General features: G+C 37.7%; 1 protein-coding gene across 2 annotated transcripts in view; it reads right to left on the bottom strand.

Moving 5' to 3' along the window:
- Nucleotides 1-23,205, bottom strand: part of CARMIL1 (capping protein regulator and myosin 1 linker 1) — a 193,814-nt gene that overhangs the window by 64,924 nt on the left and 105,685 nt on the right. For both annotated transcript variants that reach the window (XM_075744582.1, XM_075744581.1), the window contains exons 12-20: nt 22,128-22,214; nt 18,354-18,457; nt 16,303-16,380; nt 16,110-16,186; nt 15,072-15,176; nt 10,403-10,472; nt 6,033-6,114; nt 4,588-4,687; nt 4,446-4,500 (exon numbers count right to left, since the gene is read on the bottom strand). In XM_075744582.1, the coding sequence (XP_075600697.1) occupies nt 4,446-4,500; nt 4,588-4,687; nt 6,033-6,114; nt 10,403-10,472; nt 15,072-15,176; nt 16,110-16,186; nt 16,303-16,380; nt 18,354-18,457; nt 22,128-22,214 (758 nt within the window). The remainder of the gene's footprint in view (nt 1-4,445; nt 4,501-4,587; nt 4,688-6,032; nt 6,115-10,402; nt 10,473-15,071; nt 15,177-16,109; nt 16,187-16,302; nt 16,381-18,353; nt 18,458-22,127; nt 22,215-23,205) is intronic.

Genomic DNA, 23,205 nt, shown 5'->3' with positions numbered 1-23,205 from the left:
ATGGTACCTACGCTAGATGCCTAAAGCTTAGATTAATATAAATAAACCAGCTGAACTGTGCACACCTTCCAGGGTCCAAGATACTTGCACGGTGTCTCCTATACAATGGGACTCCAGCCGTCGGGCACCACTGGATTACAGTGATAATCAAAAAGCTTGCAACAATAAGAAATGCACTTATAAATGAGGAAATACATAAAAATTTGGAGGCACAGCAGGTTTATAATTAAAAAGTCTAACAGTAACACAAGCGACATGCTGGTTTTATTTTAAATGGAAGTTATTAAATTACTATGTTAATGCCCTTAATCTGTTTATGTTTCCCTGTTTTATTACATTATGTACCCTAAAGAATATTATCATCACATTAGAATGGCACTTAGAGCTCTTGGCACAAGTTTGAGAAGACCTCCTGTGACAGATTCACAGAAAAGCAGCATCGCGCAGCACTCAGAAATCACCGATAAGCTTGTGAAAGTGAAGTTTCTTCTGTTTCTCCTGTGTGACTTTAGAAAGGGGCATCTGAGTCACTTAGCTGGAGGTGCTCCCTCCCACATACCAATTTTTCTAAATCTCAAATATCCTCCCAGGAAGGATTTCTCACCTCTCACATTCCAACACCCTGACAAAACAGTACATGGTTTGAAAAGGCTTCTGCACTATCTTCTGCAAGGACTGACAGCTATACATCATTACTATCACATACAAAATACACATATAGCACAGCAAAACACCTGCTGTATTGGCAGTGTCTTTGAAGTGGATTGACTGCCAGTTTGCTTTCACAGCTACCCTTATCATTTACTCAATGAGCAAGGAGCAAAAGCCTCTGGACTCACTTGGTGCTCTGAACTGCAATCAGAATGTAACTCTGTATGACTAAATGTACAGGCTGGTAATATTCATTAAATTATCTATTATATTAAAAAACCCAACCAACAACAAACAAAAAACCCCACCAAAACCAAATCCCCCCCTAAGTAGTGGCAATATTCTACCTAGCCTACAAACATTTACTTCTTGTAACAACTTAATAATTTTAGCTGGATATTGAGAAAACAGAAGTCTGACAAGCACTTCAGTGGCCCTGCTGCAGAAAATAGATACTCTGCCAACACAGTGAACATGTCTTAATACAATCTTATTAAGGAAGAGGAATTCTTAAAGTAAAGAATAGAATTAGAAATTGTATGATTGTATTCATTGATTTTGTCATACTCTTACTGGAAAACATTTAAGAATTAAATCAAGCTAAATTTGTTCTCCTACAAACAAAAATACTGTAAAAACCCTCAAAAGGCCAATTCTGCAACAAACACTGAACTAAGAACTAAAGATATTCGGCGCTGTAGTAATTCTCCGCACCCATGGACTGACTACCACTCTGAGTAATGGTACACTGTGCCTGCAGTGTAACATCTATTTTTGCATGAAGAAAAGAAATGGCACAGTAAGCACACAGCTTCAGACACTTCCTGCTATACTAATAAGAATACATTATTATAGCCTGCACAGTACAGCATCTACTTAAAAAGAGAAAACAAAACAAATCTAAATATTACATTCTTGTCTACATTAAACACCTGGAAAATTTTGCTTTTTAGGTTACTGCTGCTGCTTTTAAACTGTGTAGAATTACATTTGTATCCAGCTGTACTTTTACAGTCATAAAACCAAGCTATTGATTGTTTAAATCCTTTTACTCATGACTCATATTATCACAGCAACAGATCTATTTAAAGTGTGTATAAATACATGAAGAAGCATTTGGCAGAGAACTATTTTAGACTAAAGCCTCTTGCTTCAGTTTTCCATGCAGATAATGCAGTCCCTAAACTGTACCAGCCTGCAGGCAACAATGATCATGCAGTATGCTCTGGGCAACATCATACATACCCCGGTCTCTCCAGTTCCACTCCTACTTTGTAATGTCCTGTGGCAGTAAATGCATAGTAACGGTAGAATGAGGACCACCACATTTAAGATTCAAAACCAAACCAAACTAGCTAGAAACTTAAAATCATTTTCTAAGCATCAAGGTAGAGCGAGGACAATCCTAGGCAGCTATCTGCAACAACATGCTTTTCCCATGGTGCTACAGAGTCTATGTCCTCAACTCTGTAGCTGGTAGGAGAGGCTTCAGATTGATTTTAGCACCTGATGAGACAGAAAGAAAAGTTTCCTTCACTGAAGATGATTAACAAGAGAAAAGAGCATAAGGAGAGAAGAGACATGGTAACACTGACAGGATCATATGCTCTATCCCAAATGTTAATCCATGACATGAAGGAGAGGCAGTTATTTTAAGTACCTAAATAAAGTCACTTTTTGGTGGATTATTTCATTGAAACACTGTTTGAAAACAGGATGAGACAACAGAGCGTGTTGTGTAGGTTAGCTCAGGAAAGACATGGTGAGTAAGAATTACAGGAGCACATCTGATCACTGGGCTGTGGAAAAGGCAGAAAGTGGAACAATGACATCATCCATGGGCTGAAAAGAAAAGGAGCACAAGAAGTTGAAGCTGATGATGTAAGGGAGGAAGAGCTGTGAGAATGATACATCCAAAATTTAGCAGCTACTGGAAGCTTCAAAAACAGAAGCCAGGACAGATAAACAGAAGGTTGTAACACTTAATAGAGACAATAAGGTGAAAATTGGAATTTTTATCCTTGCAAACAGATAATATGAACAGGATAGTCGCATAAATAGGAAAAAAAACCCAACAGCATGCTTGAGGAGACAGTTTGGATACTGGAAGGAAGAATAGAGTGTGTTGAAGAGGTGTTTTAGGATATGGCCTGAGTGGGAAAAAAATGTTCACCTGCAACAGAGCAAAGGGATGAAGGAAACTGAGAAAAAACATACTAAATTACATTTGCTTGTGATTAATTTGGTTTGACGTAATAGTCTTCAGGATAACTGTGCAAGATTAAGCATGAGATACAGGACAGGACAGAGATAAATGTCCAAAGAGAAAAGCAGGTGCTATCTGATGGAGTGATAAGGTATCAACAGGAAAAGGAGAGGAGGGGAAAACAGCCCTGCACCGTGCATTCCCTTTAGAGACAGTAGGAGGAGGTGGTCGCACACCACAAAATGAAAAGGCTAGTTTGGTATGGACACCTACCAATACACTTCTTAGCACGATGCTCCATCAGACTCATGCAAACAAGGACTTACTGCTTTCATTACAGGTGCTAACTCAGTTAGAATCAGCTCTGGTATCCATATGCAGCACTTCACACTGTCACACTGACATCCCATGTTTTAAAGAGTAAGGTGATGAGATAGGCAAAGAATCAAGAAAAAACAGTACCACTAATCCCAGTTAAGAGCACACAGAGAGGAGAGAGGACTAGTTTAACAAATCACTTCAAATATAACTAAGGAGTAGAAAAGATGAACACAGAATATGGGTCTAATGACTCCTTGTATGGAAGGAGACATTGGAAACCCTGGTAAAAACTGTTCCTCTGAATTGCAAGGTGCAGACACAGATGGGAGGAGAAAATAAGAAAGTAGTTAGTGTGGAGACCATGAACTTGGAGGTGAGACAATAAAGACAACAGGAATAGCAGGTGTTTAGACAACTGAAGTCTATAGTCAGCTATTTCTGGAGAATGAGGAAAGCAGAGCTTGCTTGTTACTTACATGGGGAATGAAGGAGAAAGAAAGGAATAAGAATAGATGACAAAAGATTGACAAGCATGAGAGCAACAGAGCATCTTAAGATTCCCTTCTAGCCAAAAGCAGGATGCCAAGTAAAGCAAGAACACAAACCCAACCACAAAAGCCTTTCAGAATCAGGAGAGAGGGTGGAAATGAAGAAAGTGCGCAAGGATCCCGGGAAGGCACTCTGAAAGGGTTTTATGAAATTGTTCCCGTGATAAATGTACTAGGAGAAGAAAAGAACAGCACAGTGAACAGGGTTTTTGCATCTTTTGAAGGAGAAAGGAATTCTGGGATATCACTGCAGTGACTTCGCATTTCATCAAGAGAAAAAAAAAAAAAGCTAAAGCCCAAGAACAACTATCAGGAAAATAGTGCATTCTATTAATTAGAAAAAAGAAGGAGTTATTGAAGGAGTATCACCACCCAGAGAACACTACCATTGTAATCTCCTATCAGGACACAAAGTTTTGAAAACTCATGCCTACAGGGCTGTATAATTTAGACCTAAAGCAACTCGGTTAAGTATATCCAACTATTTAGAATGAATATTTTTCAACAAGCACAGATCCTAAGGCTATCCTGAGAAACATTCACCTACATGCTACGCATAACCCAAATTAATATTTGGAAAAAACCCCAAAATGTTGGATGTGTCTGTGCAGGATCATGATCAAATCTTATGCAGCAAATTAACACAGTGAAGAAAATTATCAGAAAAAGGCTGTGAGGGTACAAATACACATGATGATAGTAGGCAGAAAGATACTCACTGAATCCTCGTCTTGAATCATCTGAACTAAATTATCAAGTACTGGAGTGAGATTTCTGAGGGAAGAAAAGTTAGGAAGACGATGAAATTGGCAGCTTCTCCTCATCCGTTCTCTTGTTATTTAAAAGAAAGAAAAGCCTTACTTGGATTTCATGTTGTTAAAGTTTTTGCCTAATGCCAAGTGTCTTATCGATCGGTTTTTACTAAGCCAGACTACAAGGGTTGAGAGGTCAGATTCTAGGCCTGTAAAGAATCAGATTAGATTAAGAATTAAAACACATTTTCACAAAAGACCCAGACAGGGTCCAATTATTAATGCTATGCTCGTTCAAGTAAGTATATCAGCGTACTAGTTTCCAAGAGCTCTAAAAAAATTTCCATTCTTTTATTTTAAATTTTTTTTTTGCCTCTTTTTCTATGAGAATAAATGCTTTCTCCAAAATGAGCCCTTTAAATCTCCATCCTAATCAGCCATTGAAGGCACCTCTCAGAAATACAGAAGAGAAACATAGTCCCTCATCTGCAGTCCAACCACCCAAGGGTAGTTCCTCCCATTGTCAGGAAGAGTTTAAAGTTTCTTTGAGAATTTTGAGACCACACTAATTGCTATTTAGTCTTAGTAGACCTGTGTACCAACAAGGTCTCAAAGCCTTCAAGTGCAAAAAGGCTAACATAACAGGCTATGAATAAAATTACCTGAAAAATAAGACAAATTTTCTTCTACTCCTGAGTAAGAAAAACAACTTGCTGTAGTATTGTATTCCCAAACTAGTGGTGTATTTGAAGAGTCCATTAGTTAGATTACAATCACTTAGTAGCCAGATCTGCAGGATAATTTAGATCTCAAATATATTTATTTATAACAATCAATCTGTTTACATAATTGGGCTGAGTCAGTAGCTCCCAAAGCTTTTCACTCGCCAATCCGTCCCACCTTTCTCAGGCATTCAACTGTACTGGCAATCTCTTCCTGAAATACTTCTGCAGTTGGCTGTCAGAGGGGCAAACACAGCAGCTGAATTCTTCCATACCATACATCTACACTTTGAGTTTGCAAGATGAGAAGCCAGCTGGTATTCCCAGCTAGGAAGCACAGAGCCTCCAAAGCAGGAATAGTCCAAGAGTTTTCCAAAAACTCAAGCAGGCCTTCTCTGACCTGAAGCTGTTTGACCAGTTACTCCAAATTTTCCTCTCTTGCTTCTTCAGCATCACCACCTCTGCTTCATTCTGTACCTGGTCTTTCCCTTTCTTTTTTCACTACACTTGCATTTCTCATTTAGCTTCTCATCCTCTTGTCCTTAAACCCACTTTCCTCTAGATCTAATGTGACGCTTGCTGCCATCAGTTTATTCTGCTGTGTTACATTGATCTCAAGCAACATAAACTTTTGAGGGTACAGTTAGTCCATTAACATTTCTTATATACTTTATAGCAGTAAGAGTTCTTTGTCTGAGACATTTCCATAACCAATATGGCCAATAATCATAAAGCAAGAGCAACCATCCTTGATTACGCTGTGAGCTGAAAGAAAAAGTGTTTCTCGGATTCTCGACTTGCACGACCCTCCATTCCTGTTCTGTGTACTTACCATTGTCTGAAATATCTAGGCTGGTGATATTGTGTATTTCTGCTATGCATCCTTCCAAGACTTGTGCACCTCCCGATCTTAACTAGAGACAAAACATCATCCATTTTTGCAAACTAGTTACGGTTTCAAGATCACACAGAAAACAGTGGTAGGAGCTTTCTGAATACAGAAGGCGCTACCAGCGGCAAAACCAACAGCATCAGAAGAAGTTACAGACATCAACGTGACAGCCTGTGCACACATTTCTACTATTCTCATCCTTCCTTCTCACTATCTGCATATAAATAAGAAAAGGGACTCTTTTTCCTTTCTCTTAAAACTAATGCTCAGCAGTTAAATCAGGAAAAGATTTAAATGGTATAAACAGAAGGAGACCTTTAGCACTTGTGCTAGGCAGTGACTGCAGGGCTTTGGTGAGGGTCCTCTACATGAAAGGGCCAGGACATTTCCAACCTTCAGTGAGAAAAAAAAATAAAAAAATAAACTAAGCCCAGCCTATAAGCATGCAACACTGTCACTCTTGAATTCCTCTACAGTCAAGTCTTACAGTGAGCATCTTCTTTCAGTTCTTAGCACAATGCTAGGGTGCCCAGATCAAAAATGAGTAGCAAATAAATTAAATAAATAAATAAATAAGATAACCAATGAAATTATGTTTCTTTTTCACTGAAAATAAAATTTAAATAATCCAATTGTAAAATGGCCACAAAAGACCATACACAAGAGAAATGAGTAATTTATTCTTAATTTTAAAATAGGCATAAAAGAGGAAAGCAGCAACAACAACAAACATGCTTAGTTGGAAAGTATCGATTATTATAGTATTAATCTGAAATATTAAATGAATATAAAAGAAATGTCAGGATTTAATGAAAAAACAATTAAACTGTCTAGGGGAAAACATCAAGAATCAAAGTTATGAAAACTTACGCAGTTATTTACTAATGCTAGTGAATTAAATGATGCAACTTTTTTTTTTCCAAAGAAGGAAAAGCATTTTCTCATTTATTGCAGCTACACAAACTATATAAAGTGCATTTCACTTTACAAATATCCCCCAGCAAAAGACTTATGCAAAAGAGGAGAAAAGTTCTACTAAAAATCTATTTTCGTATTTTCCATTTTCACTTTCCTTGCTTCAAAAGAATGGAAAGTTTTTTCAGACATGAAATAGCCTTTTCACCTCCTGTGCATAAAAAGTTAGAAATATTTCACTTAGTCGACTGACTTGGCTACATGTCCTGAATCAACCTGCTGATATTTCTGTGAATAGTCTCTTTTATCCATGATATAATTAAGGAACCACAAATGCTTTCTAGAAGTATTTTTCAATAAATAGTTGTTTTGGCACTTTTCAGAAAGTTTGAGATGTGCAATTGGTTAACAAGCAGCTCAATAGCTTGGCCTGAGCGTTTAAAGAACAGCAGTGGTCAAAGACAACATCTAAATCATAAGTCACATCTGGAAGTGTAAGAGATACAGAACATAAAGACACCTTTCCTCTTCTGCATACAACAAAACCTACCTATCCTTCACCCTATCCTCTGAAGAACTGTATTTGGGCCAGAACTGGTTCAATTTTAACTCAATTTTATTTTCGGAAGATCATTTGTAACATTTGCTGTATGAATGCCAAAATCATTCAGTTTTGCTCTGTGCTGCTCTCTCAGCATCGCCCACCACAAGACAACCATTTTACATAGAGTGCCATATCGCTTATTGCACAATCTATGGAACTGGCAGATTAAATGCGGTCTTGGATTGGTTGTTGGTATGGTAAAAATTCTATACACTAAAATTACATTCACAACTGAATCCAAATGCTTATGCTATATATACTTTGAGGGTTGAAGTGGATAATTTTTCAGGAGCAGCTTTCAATCTTGTACTGATAACTCTATATTCAAAATCTCAAATACACAAACATTTCATGTGCGCAAATGGTGATATCTATTTAATCTGAGAGTGATAACAACTTGACTTTTAGGATCAAAATTTATTGCAAGTGTATTAAAATTATGTATGCACGTGTATATATATAAAGCAGAGATTACTTGAAGGGCTATTTCTCAATGTGGACTGTGATACTGAAAAAACTCAGCTCTGCAACATCTCCTATATGACATACATCTGAGACTACAGATACAAGCTCTTATTCAGAAAATGAAGAACGACTCTTCAACAATTAAAAATGCCAAGTGTGTTCAAAGCTATGAGGTACCAGTATGTGAAGGGCAAACAAAGCTGCTTACTGATTTAACAATTAAGGTAAAGCATGGAGGGTACTTACACAGTGACCAAGCTAAGGGAAGCAGAAGGGAAAAGAGTGAAATACATCAGTGCTGAGCAGGTAGAAATAAAAATGTAATTTTCATAGTAAAAATAATAAAAAAACAACCAAACAAGCATATAAAATGATTAAGCTTGGAGTTAATATACCAGAAAATTATGGGAGCAAATGAAAAGTGGTGGGAGAGGGAAGGAACAAAGAGATTTATTCTTCCATAGTTGAGTACAGCTTGCCTGATGTAGGAAAGAGAAGGGTAAAGCTGAAGCATCAGCTTTCTAGCCTCCTGGGAATGGGGAGTAGTGCAGGTCACCGGCTTCCAGCTTCCCACAGCTCTGTTCCTGGGTGCAGATTACCTTGCCCAGCTGACAGAGGGTGAGGGAGAGGTGGAGCAGGACCCCTGAGAATACTCCCAGCTCCTGGCACATCAACTCCCCTGCAGGTGGAAGCATAACTTCTTCTTTCCAAAGCACGTGAGAATGGATAAAGCTCAGTGATGTAAAAAAATGTTAAGGGAAGGATCTAAGGAAGTGCTGTCAGATTGGAGGGACCAGCTACGGGAACGCAACACTGTGAGTTGGGCACGATTCTTTCCTTTCTGTTATGAGAGTCGGCCATGACCATGTGTGCTTTGGTGTCCAATAAAGCTAATCGCCCCTCAAAGGGCTCCTCCATTTCCCATCCTGGAGGTTATTTAATGAACGGGTAATATTTTCACACCTGTCAGCCCTCTTGATTTATATGCTAATTTATACTCTCATTACTTATGTTTGTGTTTTATTGATATATTCTTTTAGGGTTATGATTACAGGACTTGATTTTCGTTACTTTAATTACTCCTCCCTTTTCCTTCCTCCCTCTGAAAGAAAAATTATCATCTGTCTGATCTCTCTACTCAGAAGTCAGAAGCATGTGTACTTGATTTGAAAGCTTTTCTATTTGTAATTTACATGTAGTGCTCTTCAAAGTAACACCATTTTTTTAAAAGTATAAAATATCAAAACAAACTATGAAATGCATTCACAATGATGTGGTTTTTTCTTCGTAAGGAAATCTGTGCACGTTCCAAAAGCAATTGACCACGAACCTAAGGATGACTGCACCTCAACGTGTTCATCCAATTACGTGTTTTCTACTTAAATAGAAACCACTGCATTTGAACGGTACTTCCAGAACAATTAATACTCAGTTGATGGACTTGGAAAGATCTGCCTAACAAGTGCGAGACTTTCTTTGCAGCTTAAAAAGGAAAAGGCGGCTGCTCAGCTAGAGAAGGCCTGAGCCTAAGCTGGTTCAAGTTGGTTTTGGCAAGAGTCCACACAGTTGTCTACGTAACTTTGCCTCACTGGCTCTCCAGGGTCGTGGCTGATCTTTTGTCATAACCTGTAGCCACGCAGGTATTATCCTGCAAGAGCATGGACAATCCTGAGCAACAAAGTGCACAGCGAAGCGCAGAGAAGCAAGAGGAAACAAGATAAAGCAAATAAAGCTGCCACAATTGTTTTTATTTGTTCTAGAGATATTTAAAGCCATTTGCACAGTGCCTCGTATGTTAATGGCATGCTTCAATCAACTTTTACCAAGTTCCATACTGACCTGAATTAATTGATTAGGAAAGCAGAATTTCTCCCAAGGTTAAGAAGCAGACCCGCAGAAGCAGCAGCACGTCTCCAGTTTTGAAGGAAGACAATCAAACCACAGACATGCCTTCAGGACATGCAGCTTCCTGCGACCCATTCAAATTTGAGTACCTTGGAAAAATCCTGCTGCAGGGTTCTGTGTAATCACAGCACCAGACAGCAGAAGCTGTCAAGCAGCAAACATGCCGGTTCAGTCTCTAGAACAGCTACCCTGCGTGGAGGGTTCTGCCAATCAGGTGCTGCAGGTGCTTTGAACCTCTGTGCTCATTATTTAGGATGGTGTGAGACACAGCAGCTGATTTTTACCATAACTGTTTCTCTGAGTTCTACCTTTCCCACAACTTTTGACTACAGAGGAAGAGTATCTCTCCCAGTGGATTTCACAGGAACTCTAATTCCACATCATTGTACCTTTTGAACACATCCTGATAAATATGCCTTACCTCACAGCTACTGAGATCTAAAGACACCTCCTTCAGATTGTGATTGCAAGCCAGGCCTAATAAAAGCGCTCTGAAAAAGATCAATTTTAGAACCATTTAAAAAAAAAAAAAAAAAGGGCAGCTTTACATCATCATTATCTAAGCGATCACAGGTTAATACACCTATAAAGCGAAGAACCATTTCAAAACAAAACCACACCAGGTGAGTAGTTATTTCTTAAATGACAACGGCAGCACAAACCTGCCACACTTACAACACTCCAGTAGTTTCAAAAACTGCGGGGATGCAAAGCTAATAAAGAAATTGTAAAGCTAATGTTACATCAACATTTAATAACATTCATCAGAGATTAATTTTCTTCAACATTTGCTTTCAAAGACCATCAAATGATTAGGAGTGTTCTGTTGCGCAATCGTAGTAACTCTGATTTTCCAAAAATTCAGGAAAAAATTGGGGTTTTAATATATGCAAGATGCAGTGCAGCCAGCCATTTCAGCTAGGCACAGTGCCTGTAACACTCAAATGCTGGATCATGTTCAAGTATCACACAATTCTCCACTTCTGCAACCCAATAAATATTTACAGATTTCAAAATGATATTCCCAGGCAATGGTATCCTTTGTCTTCAGGAAGAATAGCAGAGAAGTGTAGCAACGACAGATTATGATTTTCATAAATCCACCTTTAAAGCCTTAGAGAAGTTTATTTCTACATATAAAAGTTAAGGTTAATATCACATTTGTATTAATACTGTCAAATCAGAAAGCACAACAGTATGTGTCTTAGAGAAGGAGCAAATGCAATCTGTGTGTACCTTCTAGTATCTTTAGAATAGATGCTGGTTTGAGTTAGTAACTGAACAGAGAAACAGAAGGACTTCCATCCCAAACTTCATTTCAGCCAAAAGCAAGCTAGCTGAATCCAAACTACTCATGCACGGAGATAAAAAACAATCCATTTTGCTGAGCCATTTGCCTATACACTTGCTATGCAAATAGCGTGTAAAAGCCATATTTAAAATGTGTGCGCCCTAGGAAGGTTTTTCATTTAAACCTATTTACATTGTCCCTGCAGGTATAAAGGTTAATCAGACCTTCGCTGTTAACAAAGGCAAGTATCTTGTGCTTATTTACTTCTTAAGCTATTAATATGCAGACTTGGGGGGGGGGGGGCGGGGGGAGTGAAAGCTCTGCAAAATTTTTCACAAATTTTTAGATGATTCTTGTCTATATTTCCTTCCCAAACATGCTTTTATTCAAAATTAGTCTGGCTGATGATAACTTTGCAAAGAACTTCCTAAATGTTTTAAGGCAACCTAAAAAAATACAATGCAATCATAAAAAATTGCAGATTAAAGAAGAGACATAGTGCTGCTTCAAAGGTATTCTCTTCACAGGAAGAAAAAAGGATTGGGTTTGTTGTTTTTTTTTTTTTTTTTACTAACCTCTTTCCTATAAACTCATCCTAAGAAAATCTCATGATTTCTCAATTCTTTGTCATGAAAAATCACCAGCACTCAAAGGCACTGAAGGGAGACATAATTATACTTAGCCACTATGTTTAAATCACACACATGGCAATACACAGAAAGGTCTTGTCAACTGTGGTACGTGCAGAATGCAAAAAACTGGCCTTGTAATTAGCATTTGCATGAGAAGCATATCAGAAATTTGTCTTGTTATAGCACTGACAGATCAAATACAACTTTTGGCAATGTCTATAAATGAACAAAACCACCAACATACATTTAAACAAGGAAAAGAGAGTATAAACTGCTTCACTCAGTTAAAAAAAGGGGGGGAAAAAAACCCAAGCTGTGATGGAACATGAATGATATTAACTATGTACAAGAACTCAAAGCACCCTTTCCCCACCCACTACGTGGCATCCTCACAGTACAGCTTTAATAGCAAACCTCTTCCCTGAAAGGCTTGACTTTATTAACAGGTCCATCACTGTACAAGTGAGTTCATGTCCTTCCCTGAGTGCACTGATAACCAATGTCTTTAAACTCACTGAGTTTGAATATACAATTAAACATAGCACAACTGTTGATCTAAAAGAAGTTGATAAGAAAGAAATCAAATAACAATTAACCAGGGGAATTTGGGACTCAGGGTGTCAGGTATCTGCATTTTATCTATATTTTTTTCTGTAGGCAAGTTTGAATCAGACATCCAACTCCGTGACCATTCATGGACACAAAGCAGGAGCTTCTCTTTTGTCACAGGACAAAAGGCCCATGTTGTCAAAAGCTTTTTGACATGCACTGATGAAAGATGCCAGAGAAGTACTATTATTGTACATTATGTCATTTTTATTTTTCCGTCTAGAAATCACCTGTTGTGCTATTGCAATCTTGGCAATGACAAGTAAGTCTGTCTGAAAAAATGGTATTTCCATCTTCTTGTCTTTAACAAATCCTATGACCTTGATTGTTCTGCAGAAGTTTTGTAATTTCTTACAGTTAAGACCAAAAGGCTAAGCAGCTGCCCCAGGATATAGTGCATCCTCAGTCCTTTTAACACCAGATTAACTTCCACAGGATGTTTTTGAAGTGTATTAGTCAAGCCATACAGGGAAAGCAAGGCATACCGCAGATCATAGTTCTCTGTACTTTTGTGAAAGACACTCAGCTCAGACTGAAGAAAAAACTCAGGTCAGAGAAAAAGCACATCAAGGAAACTACCAAAAAATATTAAAAGCTCTGACCTACCTCCTAGGCAGAGGTGAGCACTGCCGTTGGAACAAAACAAAAGAATCCCATGCCAAAATGCCAGCCGGCTGAGAGTGCATGGACACTCTGAGACCATTCGTGCCCAGCTGGACTTTGGACAGATGCTCCTTTTTGGAGCTGTCTGTGCTGGTGGAAGCGGTTTCTGCTCTCAGCTTATCCTACACTATCCATCACTGCCTCTTTACTTCCACCAGCACTAGTCATGCAAGTAACTTCCTCTAACCCAACTGAGTCAAATTGAGCCAGATTAGCTTAAACGTTATCAACAGAGTAGGTTTTTGCTAATACAGATTGTTTTGGCTGAAAAGGACCAGGAAGATTTTGTTTGCTGCACAGCTGGCAGATCAAGGGGTCACAAGTATTTGGGATAGATTAATACAATAACATCTTCCATGAGCACAGACAATTGTAGAACACTCACCTGCCAAAACTCCTCAGACTCCAGGAGATACTCAATATGCCAAAGAGAAGAGCTAAATATGAACCTTGTGTTTGGGGCGTCTCACCTTTCCTAATTTGTGTAGATATATTCAATGTCTCACAGCATTCTTTTTTTCCTGTAGCACTGATAAGACTGTCTTGTGTATTAGTCATATATATACTCCTTCTTCCTTCATCAAACATAGGTCCCTGCTGCCATCCATCACAGAATCAAAAGCCCTAAATTAATCACTATCAACCAACATGTTTCTCAATAATGACCTTCAGTTTGAAGACACATCAGTACCATACCTTACTAATCCTAGGAGTCTAAGCAAGCAAGACAGCAACCAAGAACATCACACAGAACAAAGATCAGAGCTAAAATGATAGGCTCCTGCAGCTGAAAATTGATTTCAATCCAGTGCACCATACTTAAGCATCATATTGTCCTCCTCAATGTCAAATTGCATTAAGAAAAAATATCCCAAAATACTATACACTACTCTTTGTGACACTTGTCACTTTTCTCTCCCTTAGCTTCCCTCAAATTGTATCAAAAACTTCCCATGCGGTACTCACTAAGTACTCTTCATATCCCACATCTCTGATTTTTGCCATCAACTCCCAAAGCTACTCCCTTTGCTGAGCTACTGCCCACTTCCCTTCCCTCTTTCCCTCAGAAGGCAGGCTCCCAGCCACACAACTAGACATACATACACATTTCTATCCTTATCTGTGTCCAGATTAAGATTTTGGAGGTGTGTTCCCCGAAATGGTTAGCGAACATGTCTAAGTGTCTACTATGGATAGTGTTAAGTATGTTTTAATGCATTTTGGCTAGCAAGTTGACACTCTGGAAAGAGCCCTTTCTTAAATTTCGCCCAATAAACACAAGGATTCTGCCAGAATTACAGAATAACCTATCTACAGATTAGGCTGTAAGAAGACTTTCTCTCCAGTACCCAATCCACATCACCACATCCTGTTAGCCACAGGATGGGTGACATACAGCAAAGAGACGCATTACACTCAGCATTCCTAGAAGTTGCTGCCATCTTCTCTCCCCCAAAAAGGAGGGCATAGCTCTGTGCAACACTCTCTCCTCCCAAGCATTGCAACAGGTTGTTTCATAACAGCTGCTGCAATACCACAGCATCAAAGGAATGGCATTCACACACGTACATAATCCCATTTTACTGTGAAGCACACAGTTTTGTTCATAAGGCACAAAGTAAAAAATATATCACAAAAAAATGTTGATGGAAGCTAAACAGCTGTGACATTCCCACAGAACAAAATGATTAATAGTATCAACTGTGAGATGGAAACAACATTTCTTGAATGTGTGATCATTATGAAACTCACTCTTGTGATATCAATAATGTACAATGGAGAAAAAAAAAAAAAAAGCAAAATGCTTTCCCCTTCATTTTTAATATGAGGCATTCACATAGTAACAATGCAAACTAGGTTTTAGGCAACAGGAGAAAATGAAATAAAATTCTTACTTTAGAGGCTCAGGAGGGAGTTTAGTTCCCGAAAGATTAATCTGCATCAAAGCAAGTGAGCTGCTGAAAAATTGTTTGAAGGAAGGAGGGACTTCTTTTCCTTTTCTGTAAGTAAACAAATTCATTAAGGAGTAGCATCTAGACAGTCCTCATTCCAATAAATAGTGAATACAAGCTGTCAGAATTGTAATGATTTTTTACATGTTTAATTTGCTCTGCCTTCAACAGCTCTGTAATCAGTGGCTTTCAATTAGCTTAGAAATATAATGTCATCAAAATGTTGATTCAACAAACAATCCTCAGCATTGCACTGCTGCACAGAAGACATTACTATTTAGCTTCTGTTTGGTGAACTACAAAGAATGATCACTTAGGTCTGGTTAACAGTGAACATACTCATATCTTATGAGCAGAAGATCAAACAGGGCATTACAAAAACCCTGAAATTGCCTTTTCATCGCTAGAAATAATTACTCAATGCTGGAGTAGATCACCCCCAATTACGTATCATCTCTGATATGGATTCAGAACACTAATTTGAAGAAAATGGAAGCTAATGTTAATATTTCCTACAATGCAAATACTCTACAAAGCCAATGTTCAGTCTCAAAGACTTTCAAAGGGACTTCCTCCCAGAAAAGGGCAAAAAAGGAAAAAATGCATTTGTAACCATCATCAAATCATGAAAAATACAAACTTTAAAAACCAAATTTAAAGAGGAGTCAAGTCAGCCAGACTTCAAAGCCTGATGTTATGCCTCTTAGAGACAAAAGATACAGAGAGACTTTCTGCTGCTTCAGTATCACAAAAAAACGTATTAGACAAGGTAGCTTATTTTACAGCCATCTAGTAAAGAGTGGACAGGGAAAGAAAATATTTTTCTTGGAATAAATTATATCTATTTCATAGAGCACTAAGACTTCCAAGACTTTTTATAAAGTCTTAAATTTCTTCTTAAAAAGAAAGTTGCAACATGATAGCAACAAAATATTAAACAAAATATTGCAGGAGTTGAGAGCAATGACATTTAAACTGTACCTGTGAGAAAAAAGAGTCCTAGAGAGGCTAAGAACAGCTAGATGCTGAAGACATCCACGAAGGAGAGCTCCACACACCTGGTTTAAAACAAAGAAGATTGATTTTACTTAATACTAACCTAGAAAAATACCTAGAGACAGTAGGTGGGAAATGTTTCCTTGGTATTTGAATCTCCACAAAAAAACATCTTTACCATATCTAGTGCACACTCCGTGTTGGATAAATCCAAATGAACAAGAGCATTTGGCTGGGCCAAAAAATTGTACAGGCTCTATAATTAATGGAGAGAAAAAAAAGAGAGAATTATCCATGTTACTTTTGATATTATGACACCAATTACTGGATCACTACTTCTCATTACATTTTAGGCTTTCGTTATATAATTGCACTCAAGAGTTGTGCCTGAAGCTTCTTTTCACCTTATCAATACAACCTGTTTTACATTGAAGGTTATCATTTTTTAAAATAACAGAGGAAAAATGGTGCTCAGACTACACTTACCAAACATTACTCCTAATGGACAAGTCTTGAGTTACCTTGCAATTCACTTTCACAACAAATGGCAATTAATTTAGTTAGAAATACCTTGGAATGTCACTCAGATTGCTGTTACGTTTCAGAAAGGCGAATTGGTTTGCAAGTTTAAGCCAGCCCCTTTAAGCATGAGGGAAACAACTAACTTGCATCTGGAGCCCATGGTTATTTCTTAGTATCAGCAGTGCATTAAAGGTTTAAGGGAAAATACAGAACAGGTAACAAGACTTTAATATTGATAGTTCAGTACTGCATAGGACATGTCATGTCAATGTTAGCATATGTAAAACTTCTTACTATACACTGTTTTATTCTGGGCTTTTTATAGCCTCAGAGAACACCACAAAGATAAAAGTATGACCTAATTCACAGAAACACGGAACGCTCAACTCCAGCCAAAGACAGTATGTTCAACATTTCTAAAATAGATCCATCTTTCTAAAAATTAGGTCATTTAGCCCCTATACCTACAGTGCAAGAAAGGTCCCTGCTTTAAAAATCCCTGTGCTTTGCTAGGGTTTATTTTAATTGCTAAATAACAGGATTTCCTTACTCCTGTTGGAAAACTGTTCCACAGATTAAGAGATCTCAGTATTAATAATCTTTTTCTTTGAACCATCTCCCTCTCTCTCTGACAGGTTAAGAAAAGGCACAATTTTTGTATTTATATCCCTTAAAATACTGTAGGTAGACAACAGATTTCTTTAAGCATTGCCTATTAAAGTTGTACATTTTATTTTACTTTTTCGTTTTTATATTATTTGCTATGTTATTGTCTCTTAAAGAGTAATCCACTGTGTCTTTATTTATATTTAACTATCTGTTTGCTACCTTTTAAATCCCCTTGACCCACTGAAACTTTCACCTCTTATGTCTGAAAAGACTAGTTCTTTGAATGTGCTGATAAATCTGAAACTAGTAAGCTTTGTGAGAAAGTCAGTCTCATGTCTGACTGCATTTTAAATTGTACAATTGGCTGAATCTAGTGTTGCATATTTTAGATGCTCAGTACTTAAAGAATTCAAAACCTGACGCTTACATGCACACAGCTTTTGATGCAAGAGAGAAATACAGATGTAACAGTCAAAAAGTGAGTATGTACAAATTGAGAACTAAGTGGATTTTGTTACCGAAGAAATAGAGTTGCACCTCTATGGCAATTGATAAACTGAACAAAGGAATTTAAAAAATAATTACATTCTTGAAAGAATCATGAGCTTCAACAGCATGTGTCAAGGAGGTGCACAGGTTTATTTACACAAACAGAAATATTGAAAACAGAAATCAAGTCTTTCCAAGTCAAAATAAATCCTTTGTTTCCAACCTTCCAGTGAAAAATTTGTAACACACTAATCACTAAAAAGAAGATGAGGGGTTTTTTAATTGTGTTTTGGTCACTTTCAAACAGAACTCAGGGAGCATGGTAAGTTCACTGAAACAAGTGGCACACTTGCATTTTTCTAATTTATCAGTAGAAGCCAAGGACTAAAAGCATGAATTAAAAATTATGTGGATTTGTTTAGTCATGTGGGGCAATTTAATTCTCTGACTATATACTAAAGAGTAGAGATCAAAATGTTATTTTCTATCCCTACTAGAACTGTACTGAAATAGAGGCAAAAAAGGATCTAAACAAAATGGTTTTGCCTTATTCTTAACAGTAATTAAAACATCTATTCCTTAACTCCCAAATGAGAAGAAAGTGCTTACTGAGAGATCATCACCACGGAGCACGTTCCCTGAGAGGTCAAGATAGACAAGTGTGTTTGCGATCAGCGAGTTGGCACTCAGTGACTGGGAAAGGCTATTCACCCCTAAAAAAAAAAAAAAAAAAGTAAAGTCAGTACTCAACTCAGTCAACTCCAGACAAAACTGGCCCGGACCTTGCAAATGCACAATTTCAGTGAACATGGACATACACAAACGTTTAATGACCTCCTGTCACCATCACTGCACCGCAGCAGAGGAATACAGAACACGAGGCGGACACGAGACCCTTCCCTGCCACAGCATGCCTGGTTTTGCCTGGACCAGGCTCCCCTAGCTGCCCTGATGGAGCCACAGTGTGTTACAGGTCCTAGGTCCAGGGAAAAAATCCCTTTGCCAAGCCCACGGTGGCTTGAACAGTGCAATCCCATTTTGAAACAGATTTATAAAAAAGAGTTTACTCCATAATGGTAAGGCAGTGCCTTCCTGCAAACAATAATACTTAAAAGTATCTGTGGAAGATCAAGTACATTAACAATTATAATTGCCAGAACTTCAAAAGCGCCTGATGAGACCTAGAAATTAAAAATATTTCAATTAACTTATTTGCCTGTAATTTCAGAAAAATAATTAATTAAAATATCAAGAGATGCATACAGACTCTCTGTTCCTGATCAGAACAAATATCTATTTTTCACATTAAAATTAAAAAGCTCACATTGGAACAAAACCAGTCAGAGCTTTCTTCCTCTGAAGTTCTTCAGCTTTTCCAAACACAAATCAGGACATAGGACGTGGCTACTTCCAACTCCTTCAAATCTGACTTTCATCTGAGGGCTCTGTAGCCCATCACCAAGTTCTTAATTTATTGCAGATGGCTATTGCTGCCTTTCAAGCACTACATGCGTGTGTTTCTTAGATACATAAGCATCACTGTGTCCTTTAGTAGATGCAGTAGTTTTTTTCTAAGCATCCAGCCAAAGCTACAAAGCAGGCAAGTGTTTTGATCTATGACACAGTATTAGGCAATGTCTCAAAGCTACTTGGTCAGTGGAAATAGACTGGCATTCAATGGATGGAACACTTCTGTTCTTCACTTAAAAACTATTACGAAATGCATTTACCAGTGAGGATGTGGAGGAAGCAGCTAGCAAGCCACTGGAGACCAAAATACCCCACATCAGCGCTTTAGTTTTCCAAGCTTCCAAATATTAAGAAAGTCTCCCATGTTAGTAGTATGGCTCTTGGTTTCAAGTGGCTTTTGATACTGAAAAGAATTGAAGTGCAGTGACATTTTTGCCAAGTCTCAGAACTTTTCTGTTTGGTGCAATTTTTCTTTTATCTTAACGTTGCATTGTTGAATCCACACCCTATCTATAAAGGTAAACTGCAAACAAATACTTTTTGAAACTTTGAAAGATCTAAAAGCTCTATTTAACTACTAGGGCTTATAGCTCTGGATTCACTTTTGAGAGCCTTCTCAACAGCATTTATAAGAAACAACAAGAAGTAGAAATGAATGCAATGTACTGTCAACAATTCAGCATACACTATCAAGAACCAATTTTGGGAACTTAGGAGCAGTGTCTGAGTCTGGGGGAGAAGAAGAGCTAACAAACAATCCATAATGTTGCTGCTTGTTTCAAGGGCTAACTGCTCAAAATCAGCCACATCACTGAAGGCAAACAATGTGAATGAGGGATTTTTTTAATTAGCCTTTGGCTTGGGAACAGAAAAGCAAGCCCTATCTTTGAATGAGTATACTAGAATTTTCCATTTAGCTAGAATCTTCAAATCAATATATTTCTGTTTGAACTTCACCTACCTCATGCTATACTCTAACAGTAATCTCACTTTCATTTGCAGACAATCTTTTATGCTCTTTTACGACTCTCAGGAGGCTCAGAGTGTTAATAACTCTCAGGAACTTTGAGATACAATATTTGAAGAAAGATCAACTGGGAAGCTACCACCTGAACTTCACTTCTCAATCTTAGAAACTTAACTTGAGTAGAAAGTGCTTTTTAAATAAGATCAAAACCAGTTGAGGGACTGTACAGAATTTCTGAAACTGAAAAGCTCAAAATAAAAAAAGAAAAAGAAAGGCTGGGGAAAAAAAATCCAAGCACCTTAGAGTGTACTGAATCCAAGATCCAAGGTCTCCTATAGACCTTCTCCAGAGAAAATATTTTGAACTTTACAAGTTCAAAAATAGCCTCCCAAGTTAAAACCAATTTAGTATTGTCTTCTTAAATTAAAGGAAAACTGGCTATGACAGACAGCTTTGCAGACAACTGAAGAGGTGAAGCTGAGTTTCTTCAGGTCCAGAGGGTTATAAGAATTCCAATTTTAAGACATCGCATATACGTTTTTAAGGAATACTGAGGACCTGCCATGGGACAATATTCATGGTGACGTGTTACGCTCTGGACAATAGATAGTTACTGCAAAGCAGCCTGGACTAGGATTCACATGAGGTCAGTATTAGACATACTGGGAAATATTTTCAGCTTTGATTAAAGATTGTCTTTAAAAAGTGTGCTAAAAACCTTCCACATTCTTTTCATAACCTCAGAATTCATTTTTACTGACAACAGTTTTGTGGATGAACTTCACCAAGCTGATGTCTACTCTTTACAAAGATGGAACCATAGCTAGAGTGTTCTCTTGACTTGAAGGTCACAAGCACTTGCTGAAATCATTCAGATCACATGAAGAAAAGGACAGGATGAATGAACATACCAGAACTGCATGAATTTCTGTCAAATTCATGAACATCTAATTTCAAGAGTACACATAAGGTTAGTCAAGATTCTTAACCAATTGCTTGTCACCAAAAATGGAGTTAGCAGTGGAAGAAAAACAATCCCAGAGTTTAATAAAGTCTTTTTAATGAAAATCATGATTGAATAAATTCAGTTTAGGGTTTACTATTTACTTAAGCATAACAAGAGTTACAGACACTCATAAAAAAACAATAAAAATCCCTTCTCCCCACCCATACTCTCCCAGGTCAACTCTTAAAACATAGGAGAACACAAAATCTGCACTTCACAGAGCAAAAATTAAATGGATAAAAGAGCATGGCTCCTAGCTGTTATCAACTAACGTTCTTCATAGACCATAACTAACTCATCTTTTCCAGGTCATCAACATCTGTGAAACAGCTGCAATAATGTCAGTGCATTTTTTTCTATTTTTAACACTCATGTTCTCTACAGGAGACCCTGGGTTTGTACAGTCTGTTTACGAGGTCACTGCATCTATCATTAGTGAAACAGCAATGCAAAAAATCCTGAGAGCTTCTGACTTGTGTTTCAGTACTGTCATTGCTTTTAAAATATACATACATTTCAATTATGATATCAAATCAGAAATTTGTAAATTATAAAACAAAGAAGTCTTTACTCAGAGCAAACCACTTAACAGCCACTGTCACAACACTTGGTTTCATAAAATAATTGCACACAAAACATTTGGAAAATTCCCAAAACATTTTTGCTTCAGACATCTTTTTGAAGCATATATGAAACACATAATTTATTCAATCTTTCTTTACAATACAGGTTCAAGCCCAAAGCTTACAGAAGGTGGTAAGAATTTTTTAAAGTGCTGAAGGGGACACAGAACCCAGGACGGAAAAAAATAGCTGCGCTGCTGAGAATACACATGTAAATCATTTACAGAATTAATTTATAATCTGGTAACACATGGTATTATTAGGATGGAAACCTGAGACTTTTAGAACAGAAAATGGGGCATACTTATAAAACATACCTTTAGGTGACAAGGAAGTTTTAGATAAATTTAAATGTTTCAGTCCCTTTGGAAGTTTGGCAAACTGGATGCTCAAAGATGACACACCTGTTGGGGGAGCAAAGAGAAAAATGGACATTTTCAGGTTAACTGTGTGATCTCAGGTTTTCCAGCAATTACGCCGGGGGAAAACTGCACTGGTGGAGCTAGAGAAGAAACTGCACTCACTGTGGGGGTGGCCTCAAAATGACCCTGTCTTTTTATGACCATAAATCTTTGAAGTGACTGATGCAGTCAAGATCCCTTCTTTGCTAGTCACTGAACAGATAGGGAATTTTGCTGTTAATCATCAGTGAATCACCTGAATTAGTTTAAGAACTACATAATACACACCTACTTTTGAGGAGTCAAAGGGAAGATAGTACACATGTCAAACAGTCAGCACTTGAGAAATCTGGAAGCTTTATGGTTCAGCAAAAACCCACAAACCCAAAACATAAACAACCACAAAATAAAACCCAACAATGGTAATTCATGTGAAATTTCAAACTATTTTTACTTCCTTTTAAAGGAAGGGCTGTCAAGGCAAGAGAGACACCCATCTTAGCTAACTCTGCCCTCTTTTTCTGAGGAAAATCCTAAGAGCCTGAAACCTCCACCGAGTTGTAATGGCCACTTAATTCTCTTACAGTAGCCTGCAGGTTACCAGCCAGGACACAGGCTTGGGAATGCCACAAACGCTTGCAGTCCGAAACAGTAAAAGCCTATTAAGATGCTGACAGAGACTGGACTACCTCAGCACAAATCCGACAAAAGAAAAAAAAAAGTGTGTGTGTGTGGGGAAGCACTTTTCATTAAAGCTCTTTCTCAGAGTATCTAAGTTCCACACTCCATAAATTTAATCCCCACATTTAAGCAAAAGATTGAAATTTGATTAAGAGGACACATCTTAAATAACAATGGAACCTATCCATGAAATATTTATTAGAGGAATAAATCAACACAGAAACTCCAGGCTTAACCTGAGGTGTGAAATATAGTTCTGTACAGCAACTCACTCAGAGAGAAAAGGGCAAAGAGAAAGGACGTAAAGCCTTTT

Source organism: Balearica regulorum, chromosome 2 (assembly GCF_011004875.1).
Source record: "Balearica regulorum gibbericeps isolate bBalReg1 chromosome 2, bBalReg1.pri, whole genome shotgun sequence".
NCBI lineage: Eukaryota > Metazoa > Chordata > Aves > Gruiformes > Gruidae > Balearica > Balearica regulorum.
Note: the sequence above shows the minus strand (reverse complement) of the source record. Positions and strands in the feature narration are given on the sequence as shown.